This window comes from Papio anubis, chromosome 7 (genome assembly GCF_008728515.1).
Source record: "Papio anubis isolate 15944 chromosome 7, Panubis1.0, whole genome shotgun sequence".
Taxonomy (NCBI): Eukaryota; Metazoa; Chordata; class Mammalia; order Primates; family Cercopithecidae; genus Papio; species Papio anubis.
Genome location: NC_044982.1, coordinates 83003424 through 83029145, shown reverse-complemented (window position 1 = coordinate 83029145; position 25722 = coordinate 83003424). Strand labels below are relative to the sequence as shown.

Below are 25722 nucleotides of genomic sequence, written 5' to 3'. Positions count from 1 at the left end.
GTATCTCTGCCCAGCTCAGGGTCTAACATGAGGCTCTGCCTTCTCTAAGCTGGCCTCTTCTCTCGCTCTGGGCCTCCACATCTTGCTCCAGGCTCTTCCTCCTCCTCTCTCCAATCTCCTTGCACCTTCCTGACTCTCCTTGCATTTGCAAGTGACCCAGGATTCTTTCTTTTACTTGGGATCAATGCCCTCAGCTCTTCAAGCTTCTCCCTCCAAGGCTCCCTCTCCTTTCCTCTCTCCCCATCCCCCTCAGCACCCCTCCTTCTCCCTGGCTTGGCTCTCAGTCCTCTCTCAACCCTGCGGCCTGCGTCCAGCCCCTGGCCATTCTCGAAGGATCCGTATCTTTTGCAGTCTCTCTTGCTCTGGTTGCTTAGGTGCCCTGGGTCTCTCTGCATAGCTCCCTTTTCAAGGGTCCTCTCCTTTGTTTCTAGTTGTCTCTTCATTGCTGTTGAAGTCTGTTCCTAGCCAGAGGAATGGCCCTAGGTATCTCGGTCCAAGCCGAGGTCGTGCCACTACACTCCAGCCTGGGCGGCAGAGTGAGTCTCCGTCTCAAAAAAAAAAAAAAAGTTAGAGCTGGAAAAGAATCCTGGAAGTCACAGAGAACTGAATTACTTTGGCCTCTGGGGCTGTGTAGTTCAATTGAGCGGGATAAATGAAAAGGAAGCATCCTGGTTTGAGGGTGCTCTGTCTGGGTTGGCCTAGGGAGGGAGAATGGAGGCGGCTAGGAGGAGAAAGGTGGTGGCGCCTGTGGATCTTTCTGGAGCCTCCTCATTTCCTGTATCTTTTATCCTTGTCTCTGTTTCCTCTGGCTACCTTGTCCCCTGGTTGCTCAATCTCTTTGTCCACTGCCACCCCCTCAGATCTTTCCTTGTCCCCTCCCTACCCCCTTTTTCTCCTCTGCTGTCGCCTGCTATTGTCCAGTACTGGTTTCTCCTTCTCCAGCATAGGGCCCTTGCCCTGACTGCCACAGTCAGAGCTCAGAGTTCAGAGCCGGGTACAGAGCAGGAGTGGGCTCTGAGTTGGTGGGTTGGGGGAGATCCAGTCCAGGGCTAAACCATGGCTTCCCAGGTTCCCAGTGGGGCCGACAGCCCCAGTGCCTCCCAAGCCCCTGCCCTCTGTGGACCACAGTCCCAGGCCCACCTAAGCAACCCAGCTGTGGCAGGAACTCCAAAGGGGCTGAACTTGTTTAGTTGGAGGAAACTTACTCCTTCCTCCACCTCCCGACCTTCTGGGGAGCCATCCCTTCCCTCTCTCTCCCTGGAGTCCTGCTCACACATAACCTTCCCCAGTCCCTCATCTGTCTGCCTCCTCTCAAGAAGACTTGCCATAAATGGGCCGAGAGGACCCCATCTTCCCACAAGCCCAGAGGACAAAGGGCTTGGTAATGGGAATTACAATGGGAAGAAATGAGTGGGAAGAAGGGAGCACCCTGGGCCAAGGGGGCTCGGCCCCGGGAGGAGCTGAGGACTGCAGGTGGGCTGAGAGTGTGTTTCTACCAGCTGTGGTGGGGAGGGGGTGCGCTGGCCTCTGGAGGTGGCTGGAGAGGGTGGTGGCTCTCTTTGTAAGGGGATGTGGGCTACAGCTGTGAGTCCTTGTGTACTCTCAGAGACTCGCCTGGGACTGGCATTTAGGCAACCATTGCCTCACCTGGCCCAGTGGTTCACACTTCTGCGGGCTCAGAAAGGGCACTGGCCAGCACCCACACCCCGAACTGCCGCCCCTTGCCCAGCCCCGGGCGTTATCCATGGTGGTGGGTTGGGGGCAGGGTTGATAGAAGCTGGGGTGCAGGTCCACAGTAGATGGGCTCAGGGCGCTCTAGGTGAACTTTAGGGGTCTCCCTAAATCTTTAAATCCCAGCTGGACTGGAGAGAAGCCTGGGAGGAGAGGTGTCGCCTCTGCTGCATTTGGCTGGTTTGGAGGAAGTGAAAGGGGGTTTCAGTGCTGCTCCAGGAAGCCCTCCTAGGCCAGGCCTTTGAATTTTCCCCCTCTCTCCTGCATTTCCACCTCCCCTAGTCCAGACCCCACCCCCGGGTCCCCAGGGCAGTGAAGAAGAGTCTGGAGTCAGGATCTTGGCTTCAAGGAAAATTGCTTTATTCTGCTTCCTCCCAAGGAGCTATTACACAGGCTCCAGGATGGGGCTTCGCTGGCACCCCCAGGGCTGAGCAGATCAAGATGTGGCAAAGCTACTCCTCATTCAAGCCCTTTTGAAAGGAAACAAAGTCCAATCAGTCCTTGGAGAGATGGTATTGGGCAGGGATGGGGCAATGGAAAGAAACGTGAAAGGGGTCTGATGGTGGAGGCCTGCTGTGTGGGCAGGTGGAAGCCCCTGTGGCAGCAGCAGATGTGTTTCTAGAGATCGACATGCAGGGGGCAAGTTCTGCAGGGTAGGGTTCTGGGGTTGGCCAGAGGGAAGTTGCCTGGGTGAGAACAAGGGGGTTCTCTGGGATGTTCATTTTAGGTTTGAGTTACAAGATTGTAGGACAAAATTAGGTGGGAGGGAACTGGAAACTAGCAGTTGGGGGAAAATTGGGATATACAGGTTGTATATAAATTAGGGTCTTCTAGGATGGCAGACCACCCTAGGGCTGAAATTCCCAGAGCCACTGAAACTTAGAGCTGAGCTGGGAGTGGTGGCTCACATCTGTAATCCCAGTACTTTGGGAGGCTGAGGCAGGTGGATCACAAGCTCAGGAGTTCAAGAACAGCCTGGCCAACATGGTGAAACCACATCTCTAGTAAAATACAAAAATTAGCTAGACATGGTAGCACATGCCTATAATCCCAGCTACTTGGGAGGCCGAGGCAGGAGAACCTGGGAGGCGGAGGTTGCAGTGAGCCGAGATTGTGCCACTGCCCTCCAGCCTGGGCGGCAGAGTGAGACACGGTCTCAAAAAAAAAAAAGTTCGAGCTGGGAGAATCTTAGAAATCACACAGGACTGAATTACCAATTACCTTGGCCTCTGGGGTTGTGTGCTTCAATTGTGTGGAATAAATGAAAAGGAAGCATCCCTGATTTGAGGGTGCTCTGTCTGGGTATGCCTGCTGTAGGGGTGACTAGCAAAGCCCAGAGGAGGGACCCACCTTGGTGCCAATGTCGCGGCTCTTGGCCCTCAGCTTGTTGACCTGAGACTCGGCAATGTCCGCCCGCTCCTCCGCCTCATCCAGCTCGTGCTGCACCTTGCGGAACTTGGACAGGTTGGTGTTGGCTTGCTCCTCCTGCGGGAGGTGGGAGCATGAGGCGAGAGGGGGCCTGGGTTCTCTGACTTCTGGCTTGGGGGACGAACTCTCCTATGCCTCCCCTGGACCTAGTCCCCATCAGGGTCACTCACCGCCTCCTCGGCCTGGCGCTTGTAGGCCTTGACCTTTAGCTGCAGCTTGTCCACCAGGTCCTGCAGCCGCAGCAGGTTTTTCCTGTCCTCCTCCGTCTGGGGGCCAGAGGATAGGCAGGGGGTGAAGATGGCACAGTCATAGAAGGTGGCATCCCCTCTGCCCTGCCCTGCTTCATCTGACATCCTGACCCAATTCTACTTTCTGATCCTGACTGAACACTTGAATTCTCCTTATAATTTCTTACCCGATATGTGTAAATATTTTAAATGATCTGTACCAGGAAGAAGTCCAAAGAACTAGTGGGACTCCTGAAACTATGCACAAAATTGTGTGTGTGCAGTGCTCCAGGGAGCAGGTTTTTCAGGGTCCGGGGACCCCATGGAGAATAAATTCCCCTGCTCTGGACCTCAGCATGTGCTGGGAGTGACTTTGGGGCTATGAGTATGATGGAATTTCCTGGGCTGCAATGCAGATGACACTGACTTAATCTAGGTTAAGGACAAAGTGTGCTTAGAGGGATGGTGACATCCTGGATTGGAAAAAAAACAAATTCTAATTCAGAGTCTGATTCTAGAAAACACCTCGGAAAGCTAGAGTCCACACTGCCTTGGGCAATGGAAAAGTTTGGATGCTTGTTTGAATGGGATTGGTGTGTTTTTGGTGTCTGTTGTGGGTGACGCTGGTGAGCTGTGCTAGGTGAGCTTTGTCTGGAATTCTGTGTGTGTCTCCTGGGGATGGGCTGAGGGTGGGTGTTGAGATGGAGCTCAGGCCAGGAGGCTCAGAGACTGACCTCTGAGCTAGGGGACATTCAGGGTGGGGCAGGGCTAGGCAAAGTGAAATGGGGGCTGCATTCCCACCCTCGCCCTGGAAGAGGCTAAGAGCAAACTCTTCATTCTCCTTAGCTGGCTGTCACCGTGGTCATGGTGTCAGGGCTCTGCCTGGAGTCACCGCCCGCCGCACCTGGTAGGTGAGCTCCTTGATGCGCCGCTCGCTCTTCCTCATGCCCTTCACAGACTCCGCATTGCGTTTCTGCTCTGCCTCTAGCTCATTCTCCAGCTCCCGCACCCGCGCTTCCAGCTTCTGCAGCTGCTTCTTGCCGCCCTTGAGGGCGATCTGCTCGGCCTCGTCCAGCCGGTGCTGCAGGTCCTTAATGGTCTGCTCCATGTTCTTCTTCATGCGCTCCAGGTGGGCGCTGGTGTCCTGCTCCTTCTTCAGCTCCTCTGCCATCATGGCGGCCTGTGTGCAGCAGAGAGGTGGCACATGGTCTGGTCAAGTCCTCACACACTCACGCCCCAGCCCACGGAGAGACACATCTGGATCGGGTGGGTGGAGGGAGGCACTCACATCTGTGATGGCCTTCTTGGCTTTCTCCTCGGCGTTCCTGCACTCCTGCACTGCCTCCTCCACTTCAGTCTGCAGTTGGGACAGGTCAGCATCCATCTTCTTCTTCTGATTGATGAGGCTGGTGTTCTGAGTTGGGGGAGGGGTGGGCAGAGCACGAAAAGCATTGAGCATCTATGTGTAGCTCTCAAGCCTTGCTTGCTGAGTCCCAGCCTGTACTCCCTTCAGGAATGAGCAGGGGAGCCGCTCACCTGGGAATGCAGCAGCTGCACCCGCTCGCTGGTCTCAATCAGCTCCTGCTCTGCCAGCTTCCGAGACCGCTCTGTCTGCTCCACCACGGCACGCAGCTCCTCTAGCTCAGCCTGCAGCAGGTTGTTGCGCCGCTCCACAATGGCGATGTTCTCCTTCAGGTCGTCGTTGGCGCGGACCGCGTCATCCAGCTGAATCTGGGTGTCCTGAGGATCAGGAGAGTGGGCATGAGTGGGGAGCCAGCCTCGGTGCCCTTCACCGAGGGCACCTGTCAGAGGTCCCTGCAGTGACCCAGGGTCAGGAGGAATCTGGTGCCTGTGTTGAGACACCACTGCTTCTTCAGGCCACGTGGAGGCCAGTCCCCTCCAGGTGAGGGGACCTCCTCCCCCTGTGTACCTTCAGCAAGCTCTGGAGGCTCTTGACTTGCTTCTGGGCCTCAGCGGCCATGCGGTTGGCATGGCTGAGCTGGATCTCCATCTCATTGAGGTCTCCTTCCATCTTCTTCTTCACCCTCAGGGCCTCGTTGCGGCTGCGTGTCTCTGCGTCCAGGGAAGTCTGCAGCGAGTCCACCACCCGCAGGTGGTTGCGCTTGGCCTGTTCCATCTCCTCGTCCTTCTCTGCCAGCTTCCGTTCAATCTCTGCCTTGATCTGGTTGAACTCTAGCTGGGCCCGGAGGATCTTGCCCTCCTCGTGCTCCAGGGAGGCCTGGGAAGGGGTGGGGGAGGGGATGCAGGCAGACAGTCAGGGCACAGGGCAGGGTGGGGATCTGTTCACTAATCACGGATACAAAGTGAGTTCAAGAGTGGTGTAAGTGGTTCAGTCAAAGATGCAGGAGGTGGAGGAAAAGAGAATCTAAGAGAAAATAAAAATAAACCTAAGCAAAGGTGATTCAGGCCCTCACAGGGGAGAGCTAGCTATGAAGACAAGGAGGAAAATGAAGAGAAAGGTGTTGCCAAGGAAACAGAGGCAATCAGGTATAGAGTATAAAAGAAAACAGGCAGGCAGAGGTGGGAACCGGGAGGTGTGTGGAAATGGGAAACTCGGCTAAGACGCAATGGGTAAAATGTTTATATGAAGGGAGTTCAGTGACTAGTCATTCATTTACTCCACAAATCTTCATTGAGTGCCTACTATGTGCCAGGCTCTGTCCTAGGCTCTGGGGATGGGACAGTGAACAAAGCAGACAAAGCGGGGGATGAGAACAGGGACCAAAAGCCTGAAGCTCAGCTCCCTGCACCCCATGCCCTGCACACACACACACCTCGGCCTCCTCCAGGGCTGACTGCAGCTCCAGCTTCTCGGCCTCCAGCTGCTTTCGAACCTTCTCCAGCTCATGGATAGTCTTTCCGCTGGAACCCAACTGCTCAGTCAAGTCGGAGATCTCCTCTGTGTGGGGAACACGGTAACTTGGTTGAGGGCTGCTGAGGTCCAGTGGAGTTGGAGGGACATGCCTCTTTGCCCAGACCCCTCTTGGAGCCCCTGGGTGGCACCATATGGGGACACTGCCAGTGCAGCCCCTCCCCAGCCTCTCGGGCCCCCAGCACACCCTGAAGGTTCTTGTTCTCCCGCTTGAAGGTCTCCAGATGCTCCAGGGACTCCTCATAGGCGTTCTTGAGCTTGAAGAGCTCTGTGCTGAGGGAGCGAGCCTCCTTCTGTGAGGACTCCAGCTCCGACTGTGACTCCTCATACTTCTGTTTCCACTCGGCCAGGATCTGCCCGGAAACATGGCTCAGTCTTCAGCCCCCCAGCCTCAGCCCCATGTCCAGGGTCTGTCTCAGGACCTGCCTGGGCTCAGCCCTCCTCCCCCGCCTTCAAAGGGGACAGCTCTGGCCTCAGCCCCATGTCCAAGATCTGTCCCTGGCCCCGAGCCTGGGCTCAGCCCTGCTCTCCTCCCCAGCCTCCAAGGAGGATGGCTCTGGCCTCGCACTGAACCCCTCACGCCCCCTTGCCCTGCATGCTGGCTGCAGCCCTCACCCAGGGCCCACCTTGTCGAAGTTCCTCTGCTTCTTGTCCAGGGCTGCAGCAGCAGCATTGGAGCGCTCCACGTCCACCATCAGGTCCTCAATCTCATTCTGTAGCCGGTGCTTGGTCTTCTCCAGTGAGGAGCACTTGGCATTAACAGCCTCCACGGCCTCCTCGGCATCCTGCAGCCGCTGGGCCAGCTTCTTCCTGCCCAGGGGAAGGTGGGAGAGGGTGGGGAGGATGGAGGGTGTGGATGGGGACAAGAAGAAACAATATGAGCCTTCCAGAAGACAATCCTTGAAAACTCAGAAGTGTAGCTGGAGAAGCCTGAGGATAGGTCCCAGGGGCTGAGAATGGCAGGCAGAGGATCCCAGCAGGGTGTGGAGACAAAGGCACCCTCTGACCCTGGGCCAGCCTCTGGGCTGTGGACATGGAGGAAGTATGGGTTTCCTCACCCCTCCCCACTGCCTTTCCCTGCCACAGTGCCCTGCCCCAGACGGAAGCACTCTGCCCTCAGACAAACCTTTTGTTCGTCTTATATTCGGATCAGAAACATAATTCGAGCAAAAAGCTTCCCTGAGAGGAGAAGGAGGTGGGGCCGGAACAGAGTCCTCCTATGTTGTCAAACACTAGCTAAGCATCTCCTGTGTGGGATCTGCTGAGGCTGGGGCTGGGCCAAGTCCTGCCTGCAACGGGGCCTCAGCCAGAAGTCAGGCTGCTCGGAACTCACTTGGCCTCCTCAAGCTCCTCAGTCCGCTGAATGGCATCTGTCTCATACTTGGTCCTCCACTGGGCCACCTCCGAGTTGGCCTTGGACAGGACGCGCTGCAGCTCAGCCTTGGCCTCCGTCTCCTCCTCATACTGCTCCCGCAGCAGGTCACAGTCATGCCGGGCTGACTGCAGTGCGTGGGCCAGGGCGTTCTTCGCCTGGGGAGGGATGGGCACCAGGAGGTGGGCTCAGCTTTCTCCATAAAGCAACCCCACCCTTGCCCTTCTCCTCACCCCAATGTCAACATCGTTCCTTGGCCTCATCTATGTCCAAACCCCTGGTGGACCTAGCATGGTTTACTGTTTGCTAATAACAAATAATGCCAATATGGCAGTGAACTATTTAAGAAAAGCTTCGTGGCCATTGGCCCTGAGCTTCTCCCCACACCAGACATGGTCATCACCGCTGCCATTTTACCTGGTTGGGGAGAGGGAAACAGGCTCAGAAAGGTTGGGGGACTTCCCCAAGATCACTGAGCTGTAAGATGCAGGTTAGTATTGAACCCTGGTGTTTTTTAAAACTCATGTTCTTTCTCCTTTTTCATGAGACCACCAAAGTGCTAGGAATAGGCTCCAGTTTAATTTCTTTCTCCAGGTTGCAGGTTGCCCTGTGAATCCCAGGACCCATTTGTGCAGTCCTTACATCCCCTTGCTGTGCCTAGGCAAAGCCATCTCATGCCTCCCTAGTTCATTTCCTCTCCTCCTTCTCACACCTTGCCTCCCGCCCAGGGATGCAGCAAAAGCAGACGGCCTCAGCCTGGGGAGTAGATGGCATGTGGTAGGGTTTGGGCTATGATTTCTTTTTAGAATTCTTGGAGAACAATTGGTCTATAGCCAGCCTTATTCCTGGGAAGGGAAGTGATGTCAATGCAAGGCTAGTCAGTGTGCTCCTTGCTTGGGCCAGGTGGCCGGAGTCTAGCCCTTACCTTAACCTCCTCCTCCAGCTGCCTCTTGAGGTCCTCCAGCTGCTGGGTGTAGGTGAGCTTGCCTCGGGTCAGCTGGGAGATCAGTGCCTCCTTTTCATCCAGCTGCCGGGACAGCTCACCTGGGGAAGTACCATTCTAGATCAGTACTCCTATCCCCACCTCCTCCCCTAACCCTCAGGCCCCATTCTTTGGAGAGGCTCTGTGTCTCTGTATGCATGTATTGGCGTGTGCGGGAGGCTGGAGCGGCTCAGGAGGTTGGGGAGACTGTGGTAGGATCCATGGAGACCCTGCTCTAGGCTCACCATTCTCCGTTTGCAGCTTGGCCCGCTGGCTGGTGAGGTCATTGACAGAACGTTGGGTCTCCTCCGCCTTGCTCCGATGCTCATTCATCTGGTCTTCCAAGGTCCTGCACATCTTCTCCAGGTTAGCCTGAGAAGGGAAGGAGAGTTATATGATGGATGTTGGGGGTGGAGGGGGATGCAAATGAAGGGAGTGTAAGGGGTGCAACTAAAGGAGAAAGGAAGAGGAAGGTGTGGAAGGAAGAAGGGGATGGGAGAACCAGGCAGAGGAAGGGAAGTGGGAAAATGAACCATGAAGGAAGAGAAACGACAAGGGGCAGAAAGTGGAGGTGGGAGGAGGAAGTTGGAGGAGGGGAGGCTGAGCAGAGCCTGCCTTGGCCTTGATGATCTGCTCCATGTTGGAGGTGACGTCGTCCAGCTCCAGCTTGAACTCACTCTTCTCCTTCTCCAGCTTCTGCTTCACCCGCTGCAGGTTGTCGATCTGCTCGCCCAGCTCTGCCACACTGTCGGCGTGCTTCTTGCGCAGGGCGGCGGCCGTGGCCTCGTGCTGCAGCGTGGCCTCCTCCAGGTCCCGCCGCATCTTCTGGAACTCGGCTTCGCGCTTCTTGTTCATCTCGATCTGCACGGACGTGGCCCCGCCGGCCTCTTCCAGTCGCTCGCTGATCTCCTCCAGCTCCCGGGACAGGTCTGAGCGCAACTTCTCCACCTTAGCCCTGGCGGTGCGCTCCGCCTCCAGCTCCTCCTCCAGCTCCTCGATGCGCGCCTGGGTCAGACACAAAAGGCTCAGATCCACCGCCTGGACCCCTCCACTGGATTCCACCTGGTTCTAAAAGGCTCTCGGCTTCTCTGGAACAGCAAGTCAGTTTAGCTCTTCCAGCAGAGAGGTGGGAATTAAAGGATTTGGGGAAGATGGTTTGAAGAGCGGAGTTAGCCTTCTTTTGGGCGAGGGCCTGACAAGTCTACATGCTCTTTATTGGAAGGAAAGTGGTTGAAACTTGCTCTTAAAGATGGACAGAGACCTGTGTTCTGGGGATATTTTAAGCAGTTTAGTCATAAAAAAATAAGAAAAGTTGAAAATGAGAGAGTCATATTTGTCTGACCAGATAACTAAAGACCTAACACAACTTCTGCTCTAGAGTAAGGAAAGTCATGCCATCAGAGTTGAGGAGCCCGTAAAAACCTCCATGTAACAGGGGAGGGCATGGAGACCCAGAGATCTGGAGTGGGCTCCCCGAGGTCACCCAACTAAGGCAGAGCTGAGACAGGAAGCCAGGAATTCTGCCCTCCAGGCCTGTGACCTTTTTGGGGTGGTTGTGGATCACCTGGCCCCTTTTGGATGTATCCATGGGGACACTGTAATAGCTGCGTGTCTGCCTCCATGGACACATAATCAGTTCCTGTAATGCTGTGAACAGGACACCCTAGAGGAGGGGGCAGGGGAAACAGAACCAGCCCAGGGACTAAGCATCCCGCGAGGGTGTCCAGACCTCACCTGAAGCTCCTTGAGCTTCTTCTGCAGCTGGCTGCCGAGGGCCTGTTCATCCTCAATCCTTGCATTGAGAGCATTCAGCTCAAAGTCTTTCCTGTAGGGAAGGAGGGATGGTGAGGTAAGGAAGACTCGTGGGGCCTCAGGAAGGTCCACCAGTGGTTGAAAATGGTAATGAAACAGCTAAAGAGTAGGATTTCATTAGAAAAATAGCTTCTGGGGGTGATGTAGGATCCCTGGAGGTGTAACACCTATGGTAGGATTGAAATCCAACAAGAATGTAATGGGAGGAGGGCTGTAGACAGGGTGATGGGGCCTGGGCTCTACAGGACATTCCCATCTTTGGTCCTTGTTTTCTCATCTGTAAAATGAGGGGGTTGGACTAGATTGTTTGAAAGGTCCCTTTTAGCTCTGATGGTCTTTAATTTTGTCACTGTTGCTTTGGGTAACTCAGCTAACCTTTCTGAAAGTTATTTTCCTCTTTGGTAAAGTGAAATTAAAGATACCATCCTTAAAAGATGTTTTGAGAATCAAATAGGATCATGTATTTATTCATTTATTCAACACATTCTGTGCCTGGGAAGGTATGAAGATTCCTGTGCAAACACAAACTTGAAGACGATGTAGATTATGATGATTCTCAAAGCCTTTCAAAGTCCTGAGCCTGAAACACCATAAGACCTTCAATTATCAAATATGTTCTGCAAGCTCACCGTTTACTAAGTCTGGAAAGTCTATACATTTTGGAAGAACTTACACTAAGAATTGAAACCCCAAATTAAGCAAAACAAAGAAATGGCCCTGATCCTCTGACTTCTTAAGTGTGAGGGCATTTCTTGGTGCCCTGTGGGCTCTCTGTGAAAAGCCACAAAGGGACTTTCCTAAGAGGCTCTCATGTGGAGCCTTCCTCCATGTCAAGGAACTGGTCTCCAAAGAGAGATGTGTATAAAGGGGGAAGGCTGTTATTTTCATTCCCACTGAGTGCCTAATAAGAAGAAAGGACTTAAGGGATACAATGGACTTTTTGCCAGGGAGGACCATCTAACTAACCCTGATATATGGGACTGAGGGAGGAAAGCCCTTGTGTGGGAGGTCTTTTTCCATGGTTTGCAACTCTGCTTGTGGAGGTTGCATGAGGTTGTTGCCTCAGAGGATGGCTGTCTTGTGTCTGCTTGTGCTGTTATGGGCTGGGGAGGAGGAAGGACAGCAGGGAGGGAACACAGTACTTTTTCAGTCGCTCATCCAGCTGCTGCTTGTCATTCTCCAGGTCCATGATGCTCTCCTGGGTCAGCTTCAGGTCGCCCTCCAACTTCCGCTTCGCTCGCTCCAGGTCCATGCGCACCTTCTTCTCTTGTTCTAGGGATCCCTCCAGCTGGTAGAGAGAAGGAACCAGGCCCAGTAGGCAAAGCATCCTGACTTGGTGATTCTGTTGTTCAGTTGCCCCAGGACTTGGTAAATCTTTGAGTTCAGGACTTGGGAAACCTTCCCCAGAGTGGACCAGATGTTATTAGGGGACTGTGAGATTGCCTAGATATAGGGGATGCTCAATCAATATTTGATAAATAAAGGAATGAATGATTGTGGGATGAAACCCCAAAGCTGTATTCTTTCTTTTTTTCTTTCTTTCTTTTTTTTTTTTTTTTTTTTTTTTTGAGATGGAGTCTCACTCTGTCACCAGGCTGGAGTGCAGTGGTGTGATCCCGGCTCACTGCAACCTCTGCCTCCCTGGTTCAAGGGATTCTTCTGCCTCAGCCTCCTGAGTAGCTGGAACTACAGGCACGTGCCACCACATCCAGCTAATTTTTGTATTTTTAGTAGAAACGGAGTTTCACCATATTGGCCAGGATGGTCTCGATCTCTTGACCTCATGATCCACCTGCCTTGGCCTCCAAAAGTGCTGGAATTACAGGCGTGAGCCACTGCGTCCGGCTGCAGTATTCATTCTTTCAGCATCCTATAAACACCTACTGGGCATTGGGCTCTGTGCTAAGCACTGCAGTCCCCAAATTGAATAGATCCAAGTTTCTGTCTAAAAGAAGCCTGTAGTCTTATGGCTGAGATAGAAGCTTAAATAATTATAATACAGAGTGATAAGTGAGTCAACAGACATATGTGCATCAGAAGGAACAACGATCAGATTCTACCTTAAATATTGGAATTTCAAAAATTCTTCTTGGAGAGCCTCACAAAATTTCCAAAGAAATATATCACGTTCTTATGAGATGACCCTCTAAATCTTGTGTCAAAGGCAGAGATATCTGGGATTGAACTTAAATTAAATAAGGAAACTCATCTCTATTATTGATCATACCAGTGAGATTAGATACATAATTCAGAATTGATCACCACCTCTGACTTTTCATTCCCCAGCTCCTTTCTAGAAAGATATCAGGAAAGTTAACATCCTCTAACCCCACCTCCCTTCAAACACACACATGCACGCACACACACACCCCTCTGGGCACAGATGGACATGGCATATCTAGGCCCCACAACTCTCAGTCTACTCACATCATCCACTTGCTGCTCCAGCTTGACTTTGGCCTTAGTCAGGGTGTTGACCTTGTCCTCCTCGGCCTGAAGGTCATCCAGGGCCTGCTGGTGGGCCTCTTGCAGAGCTTTTTTCTCCTTGGTCAGCTTGGCAATGATCTCATCCAGCCCAGCCATCTCCTCTGTCAGGTTTTTCACCTGCCGACCAAGAATCCCATCTCCTTTAGGGTCAAAGGTCACCAGCTTGGTGCCGTCTATGGGGAGCTCCACGTCAAGGTCCATCCTGCTCTCTGGATGCCGAGTGGCTGACCTGGGTCAAGGTCAGTATGGTCTGAGAGTCCTGAGGAGACCTGGGCTGGAGCCAAAGGGAGCTGCCCTTACCTTGTTCTCTGTTGCATGTTTCTCCTTCTCCACTTTGGCCAGTGTCAGCTCCAGATCATCGATGTCCCTTTTGAGCTCTGAGCACTCATCTTCCAGCTTGCGCTTCTTGGCAGTGAGCTCAGCATTCATCTCCTCCTCATCCTCCAGCCTCTCATTCATCTCCTTCACTTTGGCCTCCAGCTGAATCTTGTTTTTGATCAGCTGATCACAGCGCTCCTCAGCATCTGCCAGGTTATCTTGTTCCTGAGAGCGAGGAACAGAGGGGAGGCTGTTCAGGGGGCAAAGTTGTCATTCTTGCAGGTAGAGGGAAGGAGAGGCACATCCCTCAAATAGGACGGGAACTCTAGGATATCCCCAGTTGGCAAGAGCTTCAGAAGTATGGGGAGGGGAGCAGAGAGGAAAGGAACCAGAAGTCTTCATCTGGACCTCTTCCTCTGGTCTCCTCCCATGAAGGGCAGGAACTGCATTTGCTGATGCCAAGCGCTTGTATCTGATGGCTCAATGAAATGGACAGCTTTATTCCCTGTCTAGAGGAAACTGAAGCTCAAAGATGATGCAAGAAAGGTCACAAAGTATTAAGCTGTGAATCTAGGTTGAACCCAAGTAGAAAGCCTGTGCTTTTAAAAGTCAGCTCTTTTCCCTCTGCCCTTTCCTCCTCCTGGGGGACCTCTTTGGACGTCTTTAGAAGTGTTGAGCCTAGAGTCCTCTGACTGAAGGAACAAGACAGTGAGTCCCTGTGCAGGGAGGTGCAGGGTTGTGGGAGGTGAAGGTAGATCAGGGTGGAAGAACCAACAGTAGCCCAGGAGCCTCACCGCCTGCACTTGGAGCTGCAGGTCATTCTTCTCCTGCAGCAGGGACACCATCTTTTCTTCCAGCTCCTTGCGGCGAGCCTCGGACTTCTCCAGCGCCTCTTTGAGGCGTGCGAACTCCTCCTTCATGGTGGCCATCTCCTTCTCCGTCTCTGCACTCTTCAGCAGCGGCTTGATCTTGAAGTAGAGCTTCATCCAGGGCCAATTCTTGACCCCCATGAAGGCTCGAATGTTCCACTGGATTATCAGCAGGGAGTCTCTGCAGGGGCCCATGAAAGGAGTGTTGAGCCTCCTGCCTCCTTCCTACCTGAGGTCCTGAAACCTTGGGAATGTCCCATTTTCTGCATCCCTCCCACTCTCCCTGAGGCCCTCTGACCCTGTGACTGCAATGTGTTCATGTGAGCGCCTCCTGCAGGTCTCTCTGTTTGAAGACCTGTTGAGCTCTTTTTCCTGACACTGCCCCTGAACCAGCCTGGGCCTCAGAGAAGCGGAAACTTCCTCTTGAGATCTCTCACCTACGTTCCAGCAGCTTCTTGTACTCCATTCTGGAAAGCACACCCCGGGACTGGGCCTGGATACGCGTGATGATGCGGCTCAGCCTCTCATCCCTCATCTCCTCCAGCAGCCCCAGCAGCCCGGCCTTGAAGAACACCTGCAGGCAAGGTATGTGTTGGGCATGACTAGGGAGTGGTACGAGGGAAAGAGGTAGTGGGGAGTACCTTAGGAAGGGTAACAGCCTAGAAAAGGATTGCAGGGAGGAGGTCAATGGCAGCTGGAGCTGGAGTGAGGGGAGTGGTGCTAGATGTTCTGCTGAGAGGGGTAGCATACAGGTAAGAGATTTCGCTAAGACGATTATAAAAGGAAAAGCATCATGAGGAGAGGAGTCAATGCACAAGAGATATTTTCCTTTAATTAACTAGTCTCCTTTCCTCACCTTGGTGTGGCCAAACTTGTACTGGTTGTGGTCAATGTCCAGGGAGCCGAGCAGCTTCTCTGCCCCCTTCCTGCTGTCAATGAACTGTCCCTCAGGGATGGCCGCTGGGTTCAGGATGCGATACCTGAGGAGGGAAGTGCCCAGAGTCACCCATGCTCTGCAGTGATCTGCTCTCCCCACAGAATTCCAGGGCCACCTGCAGACTCTCATTCCCACCAGGGCAGCCTGGCTCCCCCATTCTATGAGTTCTGGGGCGCCCTCATACCCACCTCTGCCGGAAATCCCCGTAGAGGATGCGGTTGGGGAAGCCCTTCCTACAGATGCGGATGCCCTCCAGCACGCCATTGCAGCGCAGCTGGTGCATGACCAGGGGGTTGTCCATCACCCCTGTGGTAGGAGGGAAGTGGGAGGAGTCTGTGAGAACACTGAACTGAAGTTCTGGGCTCCTATCCTGGCTCTGTCACTGATTAGCTTGTAATCTTAGCAAGTCAGGTAGTAATAATCCTTTATTTGTTTCATTTTCTTCTAGCCACATTTTTAACCACAAGGCTTTCACATTCCTTTTTTATATGATTCATACCTATTATCATAGGTGGTAGCCAGAACAGATATATCCCATTTTCTAGATTAGTAAATTAAGCCCAGAGGGGTTATGGGACTGGCCCAAGGCCACTAAGCTGATCAAGAACAGAGCCAGCTCTTGAACTCAGGTCCCTGAGCCTCTGTCTCCTAATCAGCCAAAAATGGATTAACAATTTGAATATGTCTCATTAGGGGATTAAGTAGTTCTGCAGGTAAATTTAAAGCTGAACTAAGATTCTGTGTTGGAACCAGCTATCCAAGGGGTTGTAGGGTCACTGATGAGGTAATGTCCATCAGAGTGCTTTACACATCACCCACATTATACACTCCAAGTGTAAGGCAGCACTGAGAGGGAGGTAGCCTGTGAGGCCTCATGGGGGATGGGGAGAGAAGAACGTGGTTTGGAAACCGCTGTGGTGGTAGGTAGGGACATGCCCTAGGAGGTCCTGTTCCCAGGGTGCTGTATGCCAAGCAGTGGGCTGGCCTGAGTTTGTGGCCTCACCTGGAGACTTTGTCTCATTGGGGATGATGCAACGTACAAAGTGGGGATGGGTGGAGCGCAAGTTGGTCATCAGCTTGTTCAGATTTTCCTGTGGCCAAAAATGCAAGAGAGAAAAGTAAAGAAAATGCAAGGAAGAAATGCAGAAAGGAGAGAGGAGAAGAAGGAAGGAAAAGAGAGATGGAGAGAATTCAAGGAGCCACAGAGATGAAGGGGCCTTGAGGGAAGACACAGATAAGGAGAGAGGTGGGAGACAGGAAGGAAAGAGGAGAGAAATGAGATGGGAAGTAAATAAGTGAAGAGGCCAGGAGATGACGGGAAGAGAAGATGGAGTGAAAATGGTCACGAATGCACCAAGGAGACAGGGAGCGGGAGGAGTAGGGGATGAACAAGGCAGGGAAGGGCCGGGCTAGGTGGAGTTGGCAGATGGGGAGCTGAGCTGGCTGGGGCTGGGTCCCACTCACCCTGTGCAGAGCTGACACAGTCTGAAAGGACGAACCTTTCTTGGCCTTGCCTTTGCCCTTCTCAATAGCTGCAGGAAAGAGAGTCAACAAAAGAAGCCTCAGTGTGGGGAGGTGAGGGCGTGAGTAAAGAATTACAGCCTCTCTTTACATCCTTGCTGGCATTTGGCCCTTGGGTGAGGGCCTTCAATGTGGCTGCCTCAGTGTCTTCACCAAGTTCCATCCCACTGAGTCTGTAAACCTTGGAGTACAACCTGACATTGAAGTAGTGGGGTGTAGCAAGTGACCTAGCTCAGAACCTTGGCAGAATCCCTGCTCCTCTGTCCTGGGAGCCTCAGTTCCTACTTACGCGCATCAGCTCCAGCATAGTTGGCAAACAGGGTGCTGAGCAGCTTGAGGGAGGACTTCTGATACAAGGCCACTACAGTCTCATTGAGAGGGTCTTTGTTCTTCTGCAGCCAGCCAATGATGTTGTAGTCCACGGTGCCGGCATAGTGGATCAGGGAAAAGTGGGCTTCAGGCTTCCCCTTGATATTGCGTGGCTTCTGGAAGTTGGAGGATTTGCCCAGGTGGTTGTCAAACAGCTTGGCCTTGAAGGTCATGTCGGTGGCCTTGGGGAACATGCACTCCTCCTCCAGGATGGACATGATGCCCATGGGCTGAGGAAGCAGGGGAGAGCATCACTGAGTGTCCTTTATACAGGTGGACATGGATTCTGCTCTATGATCAATACTTGCTCATGGAGGTGCCCCCCTGGGTGTTAAGGTAATAGGCTCAGCTCTGAGTACAGTTATCTACTGACTGGCACTGGTTCAAGGTGGAGGATTTTGTCTGATGACAGAAGGACCTTTGTGAAAGTCTGGGAGTGTGGCTGCTATCAAAACTGTACATATCACCCCACCACCCAGATTCCTGAGATGCTAGGGTTGAAAATAGGTGCACTCTTATGATCTCCCACACCATCCTCACACTTCCTGATCCTTGGATGCATAAACCAGGCCCAATAAACATGCAGGTGTGGGAGGTCATCATGCAGGTGCCCATCCTCCATGTGTCCACTCTCAAGCCCCTGGGAACTCAGCTGTCCCTGGTGCCACCCTGTCCTCGGTGCTCAGCACAACATAGGCTCTGGAACCAAGGGCTCAGGATCCTTCAGCCCCTTATATTGTCAAGATTATATTCCCCAGAAGGGAGAGGGGCTGCTATTTTGTCTATGGTGTTCATGTTGGGTGTGCAGGGAGAATTCAGGCGGTGAGGCCAAAGAGGCACCTTCTCGATGAGGTCGATGCAGGCCTGCAGGTCCATGCCAAAGTCAATGAATGTCCACTCGATGCCCTCCTTCTTGTACTCCTCCTGCTCCAGCACGAACATGTGGTGGTTGAAGAACTGCTGCAGCTTCTCATTGGTGAAGTTGATGCAGAGCTGCTCAAAGCTGTTGAACTGCAGGGGGCATAAGGGGTGGGAGCAGTCAGGAAGTGGGTGTGAGTGGCCATTGGGGCTGTGCCCGTGCACTGTGCCCGAGCCCAGCAAGGCGTGGCTGGTCCCTTCCATGTCAGGGCAGTGGAGGAGGGCTTCCCCTGAAGACAGGGACAATGACTGTCTCTGTCACCGCACAGTCCCCACTGCCTTCCTGTGTCTGGTCCACAACTGACTCTCAGCAAATGACTGTTGAATGTGGGAGCCAGCGAGTGATTGTTCTCCCCCTCCCAGGAGTCCCAACTCACATCAAAGATCTCGAAGCCAGCGATGTCCAGGACTCCTATGAAGTACTGGCGTGGCTGCTTGGTCTCCAGGGTGGCGTTGATGCGTGTCACCATCCAGTTGAACATCTTCTCGTACACTGCCTTGGCCAGTGCCCCAGTGGCATATGCCACCTGCAAGGTAGAGGAGAGACCCATATTGAGCAGGGTTATTGGGAAGAGTGAACTTGAAAACTCCCACCCCATCATACCAGTCTCCCTACCCTGCCCACCCATTATCATCTGAAGATGGACCCACCTGCTGGACATTCTGCCCCTTGGTGACGTACTCATTGCCCACTTTCACCCGAGGATGGCACAACCCCTTAAGCAGATCGGCTGAGTTCAGCCCCATGAGGTAGGCAGACTTGTCAGCCTCTGGAAGGAAAAGACAAATAGCAAAGTTGGTAAAGAGATGACTGCTGGCCAGGCATGGTGGCTCACGCCTGTAAACCCAGCACTTTGGGAGGCCAACGCGGGCAGATCACTTGAGGTCAGGAGTTTGAGACCAGCCTGGCCAACATGGTGAAACCCCATCTATCCTGAAAATACAAAAATCAGCTGGGCATGGTGGTGCATGCCTGTAATTCCAACTACTTGGGAGGCTGAGGCAGGAGAATCACTTGAACCCAGGATGTGGAGATTGCAGTGAGCCAAGATCGTGCCACTACACTCCAGCCTGGGCAACAGAGCAAGACTCCATCTCAGAAAAAATAAAAAATAAAAAATAAAAAAAGACAGATGACTGCTGAGCAGACGTGGCCCTCCGTGACTTGACAGCTGCCCCCTAGAATCCCTGCCTCCCACCTTCAGTGCCGTCCGGCTCCGCCTGCTCCTCCCGCTGCTTCTGCTTGAACTTCATGTTTCCAAAGTGCATGATGGCACCTGTCAGCTTGTACATGGAGTTTTTCTCCTCTGTAGTGAAGCCCAGCACGTCAAAGGCGTTCTGTAGGGAGGCCCCGTATTGGTGGACCCCCCAAAAAGAAGTATGATGGGTAAGTGAGATCCCTTGTAAGTTGTAGAGAAAACTTGTCTCCTTAATCCCTGTGGGTTCTGAGACTCCCATACCCAGTGGGGAACTCCAGAACAAAGGATGGAAGATGCAAGAGCAGAGCAGACGTCAGCCGGTCCCAGCCCCAATGTCAGTGGCCACAGCTTTTCTGAGTTACCCACTTATGCTTCCTGGCCCTACACTTGCTTCCTGCCTGGCCTTCCGTACCTGTCTGCATCTGTTCACCTAACAGGCCCTCCGGCCCCATGCCATCTGCATGGCTTTCCCTCCTCATCCTGCTCCCTTGGTGATGCTTATTTCTTGGCTGTGTGCCTCTCTGTCTCATGACTTTCAGCCCTTCCTGGTTTGATAGAACACCAAATACTGGCCAGTCCTGTCTCACCTCATCCGTTCCCCAGTACACCCTGACCACGGGGCACATTCTGGCTCTCAGGAGATCCATACCACTTTAAACAACCAATGGCCAGCATCTTAGCTCTGCTTCTGGACCCCTGTTTGCCCCTCACTGCCAATCCTCCCACCCCCTGGCTGGGTCCTCACACACTCACATCAGTGGCCATGAGCTCCTCAGCGTCGTCAATGGAGGCCACAGTGGTCTCTCCTTGGGAGATGAATGCATAATCGTAGGGGTTGTTGGTAATCAGCAGCATGTCTAGGGGAAAAAACATGGTTAGGGAGGGACACAAGCCCCCGGCTCTCATGGAGGCTGCTCACCACAGCATATGGCCTGAGGAGGAGCACAGGACAGGGCTTGGCTTGGCCCCACATCCCACTGAACTGAATCCAGCAATGCCATGAAACCCAGGGCATGCCAGCTGAATCCAGCCACAAGGAGAGGGGACCAGGTTGCCATGGAGATAGTTGGTCTCAGTCAGTGGCTGTGACTCACCCAGCAGCTCAGGCTTTTTGTTAGACAGGATTTGGTAGAAAATGTGATAATCTCTCTCCGCTTTCAGCTGGAAAATAACTCTGGATTTTTCCAGAAGATCTGTGAACAGGCGGGGAGAAGGAGAGAAAGAAAAGTTAGGGTTTGGGCACAAGGAAAATTAATGATAAACGTAGCAAGCAAAAGGCAGAGGGAAGGGAAGAGCCAGAGAGACTAGTTGGACAGACACAAAGAGATCACACAGAGAGATGGAGACAGAGACCCAGAAGGAGAGAAATAGTCTCAGAGAGAAGTCCCAGAGAAAGACACCTAGCCATGCAGAGACAGAAATGGAGAAAGATGCAGAGGAAATCTCAGAGAGAGACAGGTATGTAGATCTGAAAACAGAGACACCTATAGACATAGACTTAAAGAGGAGAAAAACAGAGGGAGGGAGGAGAGAGAGAGAGAGAGGTTAAGACCAGATGGTCTAGAGCAAGGGTGAGCTTAGGCTGAGCCTAGCAGATTCACGGCACTCACAGGTCTCTATGTCTGCAGATGCCAACTTTCCTGTTGCCCCAAAATGGATTCGAATGAATTTCCCCTGGAGAGATGGAAGAGAGTGGTGATGAGTCTGGGAAAGGCTCATATTTGAGACCATCCCTCCACCAGTCCAAGTCCCAAGCCCAAGGTCAGGGACCACTCACGAAGCGGGAGGAGTTGTCATTCCGGACGGTCTTGGCATTGCCAAAGGCCTCCAGAGCAGGGTTGGCCTCGATGATCTGGTCCTCCAGGGTGCCCTGCAGAGGTCAAGAAGGAGGCAGGTGAGAGCTCTTCCCCCTCCCTTTCTGCAGTGCAAGACCTTGGAAGGCAGTAGGCCTACCTTGCCCGTGTTCTGGTCCTTCTTGCTGCGGTCCCCAATGGCTGCAATAACAGCAAAATACTGGATGACCCTCTTGGTGTTGACCGTCTTTCCTGCTCCGGATTCTCCGCTGTGAAGACAGTCAGGGCCTTATTGGGCAGTGAACAACACTGCTGGAGACCAACAAGCCTCAAATCAGGAGAGAATGCCTGGGTCTACCCGAGAGTAGGAGCCCTGGACAAGAAGTTGCCAGGTTATCTGCACCCAAAATCCACAACTGTCTTCTGATGCACAGAGGTCAGGGCTGGCACCAGGAAGGATGCCACCAGAAGGCACTGGTTTGGGCAGGCTGAGCCTGTGCTTGGCTGGGCAAAGTAAATGGAAGAGATGGGCCTGGGCTGTTTTGGGAAAAGTGGGTGGGGCTGGAGGAATGGGAAATGTTTCTGAAGGGAAAGAAAAGGAAGAGATGAAGACATGGCGATAATAAGCTTCTGGATAAATGAGTGATGAGTTGGAGGAGAGTGGGTGAAGGAGGTGGGAGAGGAAAAACATGAAGAGGATGGAAAGCAGAAAGGAATAGGGAGATCAAAGAGAGGGGTCAGGGTAAGGTCAGAAGAGAAGGAGATGGGCAGGAGGTGGTGGGGAAAGAGGCTGAGTCTATGCCTACGGGCCTGGGATCCCTGATGGGGCTGGAGGCGGGGATCAGGGAGATTCTGGAAGGGAACAGGGTAGCAGCTACACTCACGTGATCAGGATGGACTGGTTTTCTCTGTCTGTGGGGAGAGGGTGGGGAGGAAAGGTCAGCAGCTGCACAGAATGCTGTTGTGGGGCTTCTCCCCTCCTTCACCTTCTCCCTCTCCCTTCTGGCATCTCCCAGTTCCCTTCAGGAAGACCCTTCTGGGGCCTCTCACCTGTCAGCATGTACTGATAGGCATTGTCGGAGATGGAGAAGATGTGGGGCGGGGCCTCGCTCCTCTTCTTGCCCCGGTAGGCAGCTACCACCTCGGCATTGTACACCGGCAGCCACTTGTAGGGGTTGACGGTGACACAGAAGAGGCCCGAGTAGGTCTGGGGATAGAAAAGTAGCAGTGACTTGCCAGTTGCAAAGGGGGAGGGCTGGTGATTTTGGGAGTTAGAGAAAGATCCCAGGAGAGAAAGAAGAGAAAGGAAAAACTCTGCATGCACTCAATCTGAGTAGTGCCAGTCCCCAGAGTGTTGGAATTGAACCAAGGATGTTGGGATGAGATTAGAGTGTAACCCTGCCTGGACACAAACAGAAGACACTCTTGGCTCCTGGGGCGGACATGGATGGAGCAGGAACAAAGATTCTGAGGTGGGGCCAGGTGCAGCACTCACATAGATCATCCAGGAGCCGTAACGATCCTTGAGGTTGTAGAGCACCGCGGGCTCGTGCAGGAAGGTCAGCATGGCCATGTCCTCAATTTTGTCGAACTTGGGTGGGTTCTGCTGCATCACCTGATCCTCCTTCACAGTCACTGTCTGCAAGAGCCCCCATCCAGGCCCTCCTATCAGCCTGGGCTTTCCCTTCTCCCTCAAGAGGGTTAGGAGTTGGTGAGTGACAGGGCAATAGTGCTTAAGAGAGAAGGAACCAGGATCTCACGGAGAAGACAGAGGGATTTGGAAGGTCAGGGCTCCTTGGAGGGTCTGGATTCTTCCCCAAAGGGAAGGAGAATGGGGCCATCCTCAGGTCTACGTGAGGGTGGGGCATGGGTGTACCCCTCTGTGTCCACCCAGGTGTGCAGGTGGCCAGGGTGGACTCTCACATTAGTCTGACACCCACCTTGCCCTTCTCGGTCTCGGCAGTGACTTTGCCACCCTCTCGAGACACAATCTTGGCTTTGACGAACTCCTCTTTGTCATCAGGCACGAAGACATCCTTCTTGAGGTCAAAAGGCCTGGTCTGGGCTTCTAGCCGCTCCTTCTCTGACTTGCGCAGGTAGGGGGCGGCAGCCCCAAAGGCGGCCATCTCCGAATCTCCCATGGCTGTGCCTGGAGTGAGCAGAAGCTGGCTGCCTTTCCATCTGCCCACTCTCCCCTTCCCTCCCTGGGCTCTCCCCTTCAGTGGGAGCCCCAAAACCTAGCACCATGCTCAAGAATCAAGAAGAGATACCAGTGAGTCCCTTCCTCTTTGAGGTTACCCTTTAACCAGAAGAGCAGCCTAGCAAACCTGCCAGAGTAAAGGGAGCAACTAACTATTGTTCAAGCTGGAGCTCTCCTAGGGGAAGGAAGAGTACCCTGAGCTCCTTGTAGGAGCAGAAATCTAACTATTTCCATCTCTGACCCTCATCTGTCCCTGGACCCCTTGGCCACAGGTAAGGAGCTCCTGATAGCCAACATATTTCTCCAGTGCAGGGCAGAAACTAGAGTTCCATAGTCTGACTTTGGGGCTCTAATGCCCAGTCTCACTAGATTCTCAGTGCTCTAGCTTCAGCTTTTCTTACCTGGGCTACTCAAGTGTGTCTACAGATGAGGAAGGGGGCCAAGGCCTGCAGGGGACCTGGAGAGAGGGAAGAGGCTGTGTCAGGGCAGGCTGTGCCCAACCTGGCCAGTCCCACCTTTGTGCTTCTCCCTGGCTCTATCCTTCAGCATCCACCCTCTTCCAAAGCAAGTTGGAAAGGGCGGTCAACTTCTCTGGTCCCATCCTTCTTGTTTTTCAAACCCTTTTCCCTTTTTCCTCAAGAACTAGTTCTAACAGCTGCCTGGTGTCAACTCACCCTGAACCCTAATCCTCTTCACTCCTCCGAGACGGTCCCACCCCTGCCTGTACCCATCTAGTGGTACCTTTCTTTGAGCCATCTGAGAGACAACTAATGGTCACATTTGTTGAGCACTTTCCAGTTTAAAAGCACTTCAATGCACATTGTCCTACTCAGTCTTCACCCCATTTGACAGATGAGGAAGTCGAGGTTAAGTGGCTTGCCTGTCCAAGAGCCCATGACAATAAGTGGGAGAGCCAAGACTTGAATACAAGTCTGTTGACTCTAAAGAGAGTTCTTTTCCATCCTGTCCCCATTTTGTTGTCAGACTGTGGACATTCTCAGAGAGAAGACACTGTGGGCTTCCTCTCATAGACACACCTCCATCACGTAGCTGAACACCCTCCACAAGCCCTCTGATGAACACTCATGCCTGCTGCTTGGGCGTGCATCTCACACGAAGACAGGCTTCTTTCCCATACCTCAGTCCGCACCCCACCCCCAGGGTGCCACATATGCCTCAACAGCAAATGTGTACATTTCAGGATGTGTGCTGCGTAAGTAGACTCACATCACTGCGTGTTCTTCAGTACACAAAGACCTGGAACATCCTACACCCCCGTGCCTGTGAGCTCCTTCTGCAGAGGGTACACACTATAACAATCATGACTCCTGGAGGCATAGACAATCATCTCTGCATGCATGGACAGGGGTAGCTACACATTCCAGGCCTCACAGAATCACATGAAGGCATACACACTTCCTAGAATCCTTCTCCACCATCCTTTCTCCCTCCCTGCAAAGGAATCTCCTCATTCACAGGCATGATCATATACCCGCATCTCCCACTTGATATTTCTGTGTCAGTGAGGCACATACCCTCTCTCACATTCAGACTATGCAGGCTTGTACACACACACACACACACACACACACACCCCACACCCTGTAATGCATATTGGTCCCATCTGCTCAGATGCAGATCTCTTCCCCTGGGAACTCCTGTGGCACATACGCCCATGTTTAGACCTGCACATGTGTGCCCAGTGACTGGACCTGGTACACTGCATGAAGTCCTGCATGAAGTTTGCTATTCCTAGAGGAATCCCTTCCTAAGGCTGGAGCACCCTTATCCCAGAGGAAAGCCTCCAGCTCCCGCTCCTACCTGAGAGCAGCAGGGAAAGACACAGAGCAGGACAGAGCTGTGGAGCCAGACCTGGTCTCAGGGGCTGTATATATGGGGCAGCAGGGCACCCCCACCCCCACCTGCACCCAGTCCCTAGCCGGATTTAGAAAGGGCTGTTGTCACTAGAAGCATTTCCCCCAGGCTCCCCCCCTTCCCAAACAGTGCTCCCCTCCCCCCGCTCCAGCTAGGAAACAATTGGAAGTGGTCGTCATTGTTATGGCATGGAGTGTGCAGGGTCTGAGTTCCAGGGGGCGGGGTGGCTCAAAGTGCAGCAAAAATATCTCCCAGGCCAGGCCTCACATTCCACAGCTGGCAGGAGAGGGAACTGACCACGACCACCAAGACCAAGGCAGCCAGGGTCCTGGCTCTCCCGCAGGGCACTTCTGGCCCTGGACACTGCTGCCCCTCCAGTCTCCTGCCCTGAGGCCCCTGCTGGCCTGGCCCCATTTCCACAGTGTCCTCCCTGCTCTCCTGGCCCAGGTCCTGTATCCAACTGTAAGCTGGGAAGGGGCTAAGTGTCAGCAGCAGAGAGGGGTAGGACAGAGTTGGGGGCATGGCCCCAGGGTGAGGCTAGACTGGGGCAGCTGGAAGGACGTTTCCTAGCCAGGTGGCAAGAACAATAACCATGGAGCTTAGAGATGGGGACTCTGGCTCAGGCACTGATTTCCTTGGACCAGCAGGCGATGTGTTGAGGTCACCAAGCCTCTGAGCCAGACAGGCCTTTAGCAAGCCGTCCAAGCACTTCATTTTATGGAGAGGGACACTGCATTCTTTAAAGTTATACAGCTAATCGGGGAAGCAGGATCCAAGGTGGGAAACCTCAG

General features: G+C 53.3%; 1 protein-coding gene across 1 annotated transcript; it reads right to left on the bottom strand.

Moving 5' to 3' along the window:
* Window positions 1–2069: 2069 nt before the first annotated feature.
* On the bottom strand, window positions 2070–24974 carry LOC101010605 (myosin-7). Its single transcript, XM_031668240.1, has 40 exons — window positions 24878–24974; window positions 23458–23513; window positions 22797–23005; window positions 22352–22495; window positions 21907–22063; window positions 21741–21768; window positions 21017–21125; window positions 20841–20933; window positions 20674–20737; window positions 20158–20256; window positions 19817–19920; window positions 19064–19202; window positions 18516–18634; window positions 18242–18391; window positions 17787–17957; window positions 16867–17176; window positions 16521–16588; window positions 16060–16147; window positions 15245–15362; window positions 14976–15099; window positions 14557–14693; window positions 14045–14300; window positions 13233–13475; window positions 12873–13049; window positions 11588–11733; window positions 10368–10458; window positions 9249–9638; window positions 8879–9005; window positions 8577–8695; window positions 7613–7809; window positions 6906–7089; window positions 6467–6632; window positions 6182–6306; window positions 5317–5625; window positions 4923–5126; window positions 4675–4800; window positions 4291–4566; window positions 3330–3425; window positions 3082–3216; window positions 2070–2201 (listed from the first exon to the last, which is right to left on the bottom strand). The coding sequence occupies exons 3-40, from the start codon at window positions 22995–22997 to the stop codon at window positions 2184–2186; spliced, it is 5808 nt and encodes a 1935-aa protein (XP_031524100.1). The 5' UTR covers window positions 22998–23005; window positions 23458–23513; window positions 24878–24974; the 3' UTR covers window positions 2070–2183.
* Window positions 24975–25722: the final 748 nt, after the last annotated feature.

Bases quoted from the DNA above. Each gene is read 5' to 3' on its own strand.
- LOC101010605 (XM_031668240.1), bottom strand. From the start codon at position 22,997: ATGGGAGATTCGGAGATGGCCGCCTTTGGGGCTGCCGCCCCCTACCTG. The intron at 20,257-20,673 runs GTGAGTGCCGTG...GCCTGTTCACAG, and splicing joins ATCTGCAGACATAGAGACCT to ATCTTCTGGAAAAATCCAGA. The intron at 7,090-7,612 runs GTGAGTTCCGAG...TCCCCTGGGCAG, and splicing joins GAGGAGCTTGAGGAGGCCAA to GAAGAAGCTGGCCCAGCGGC.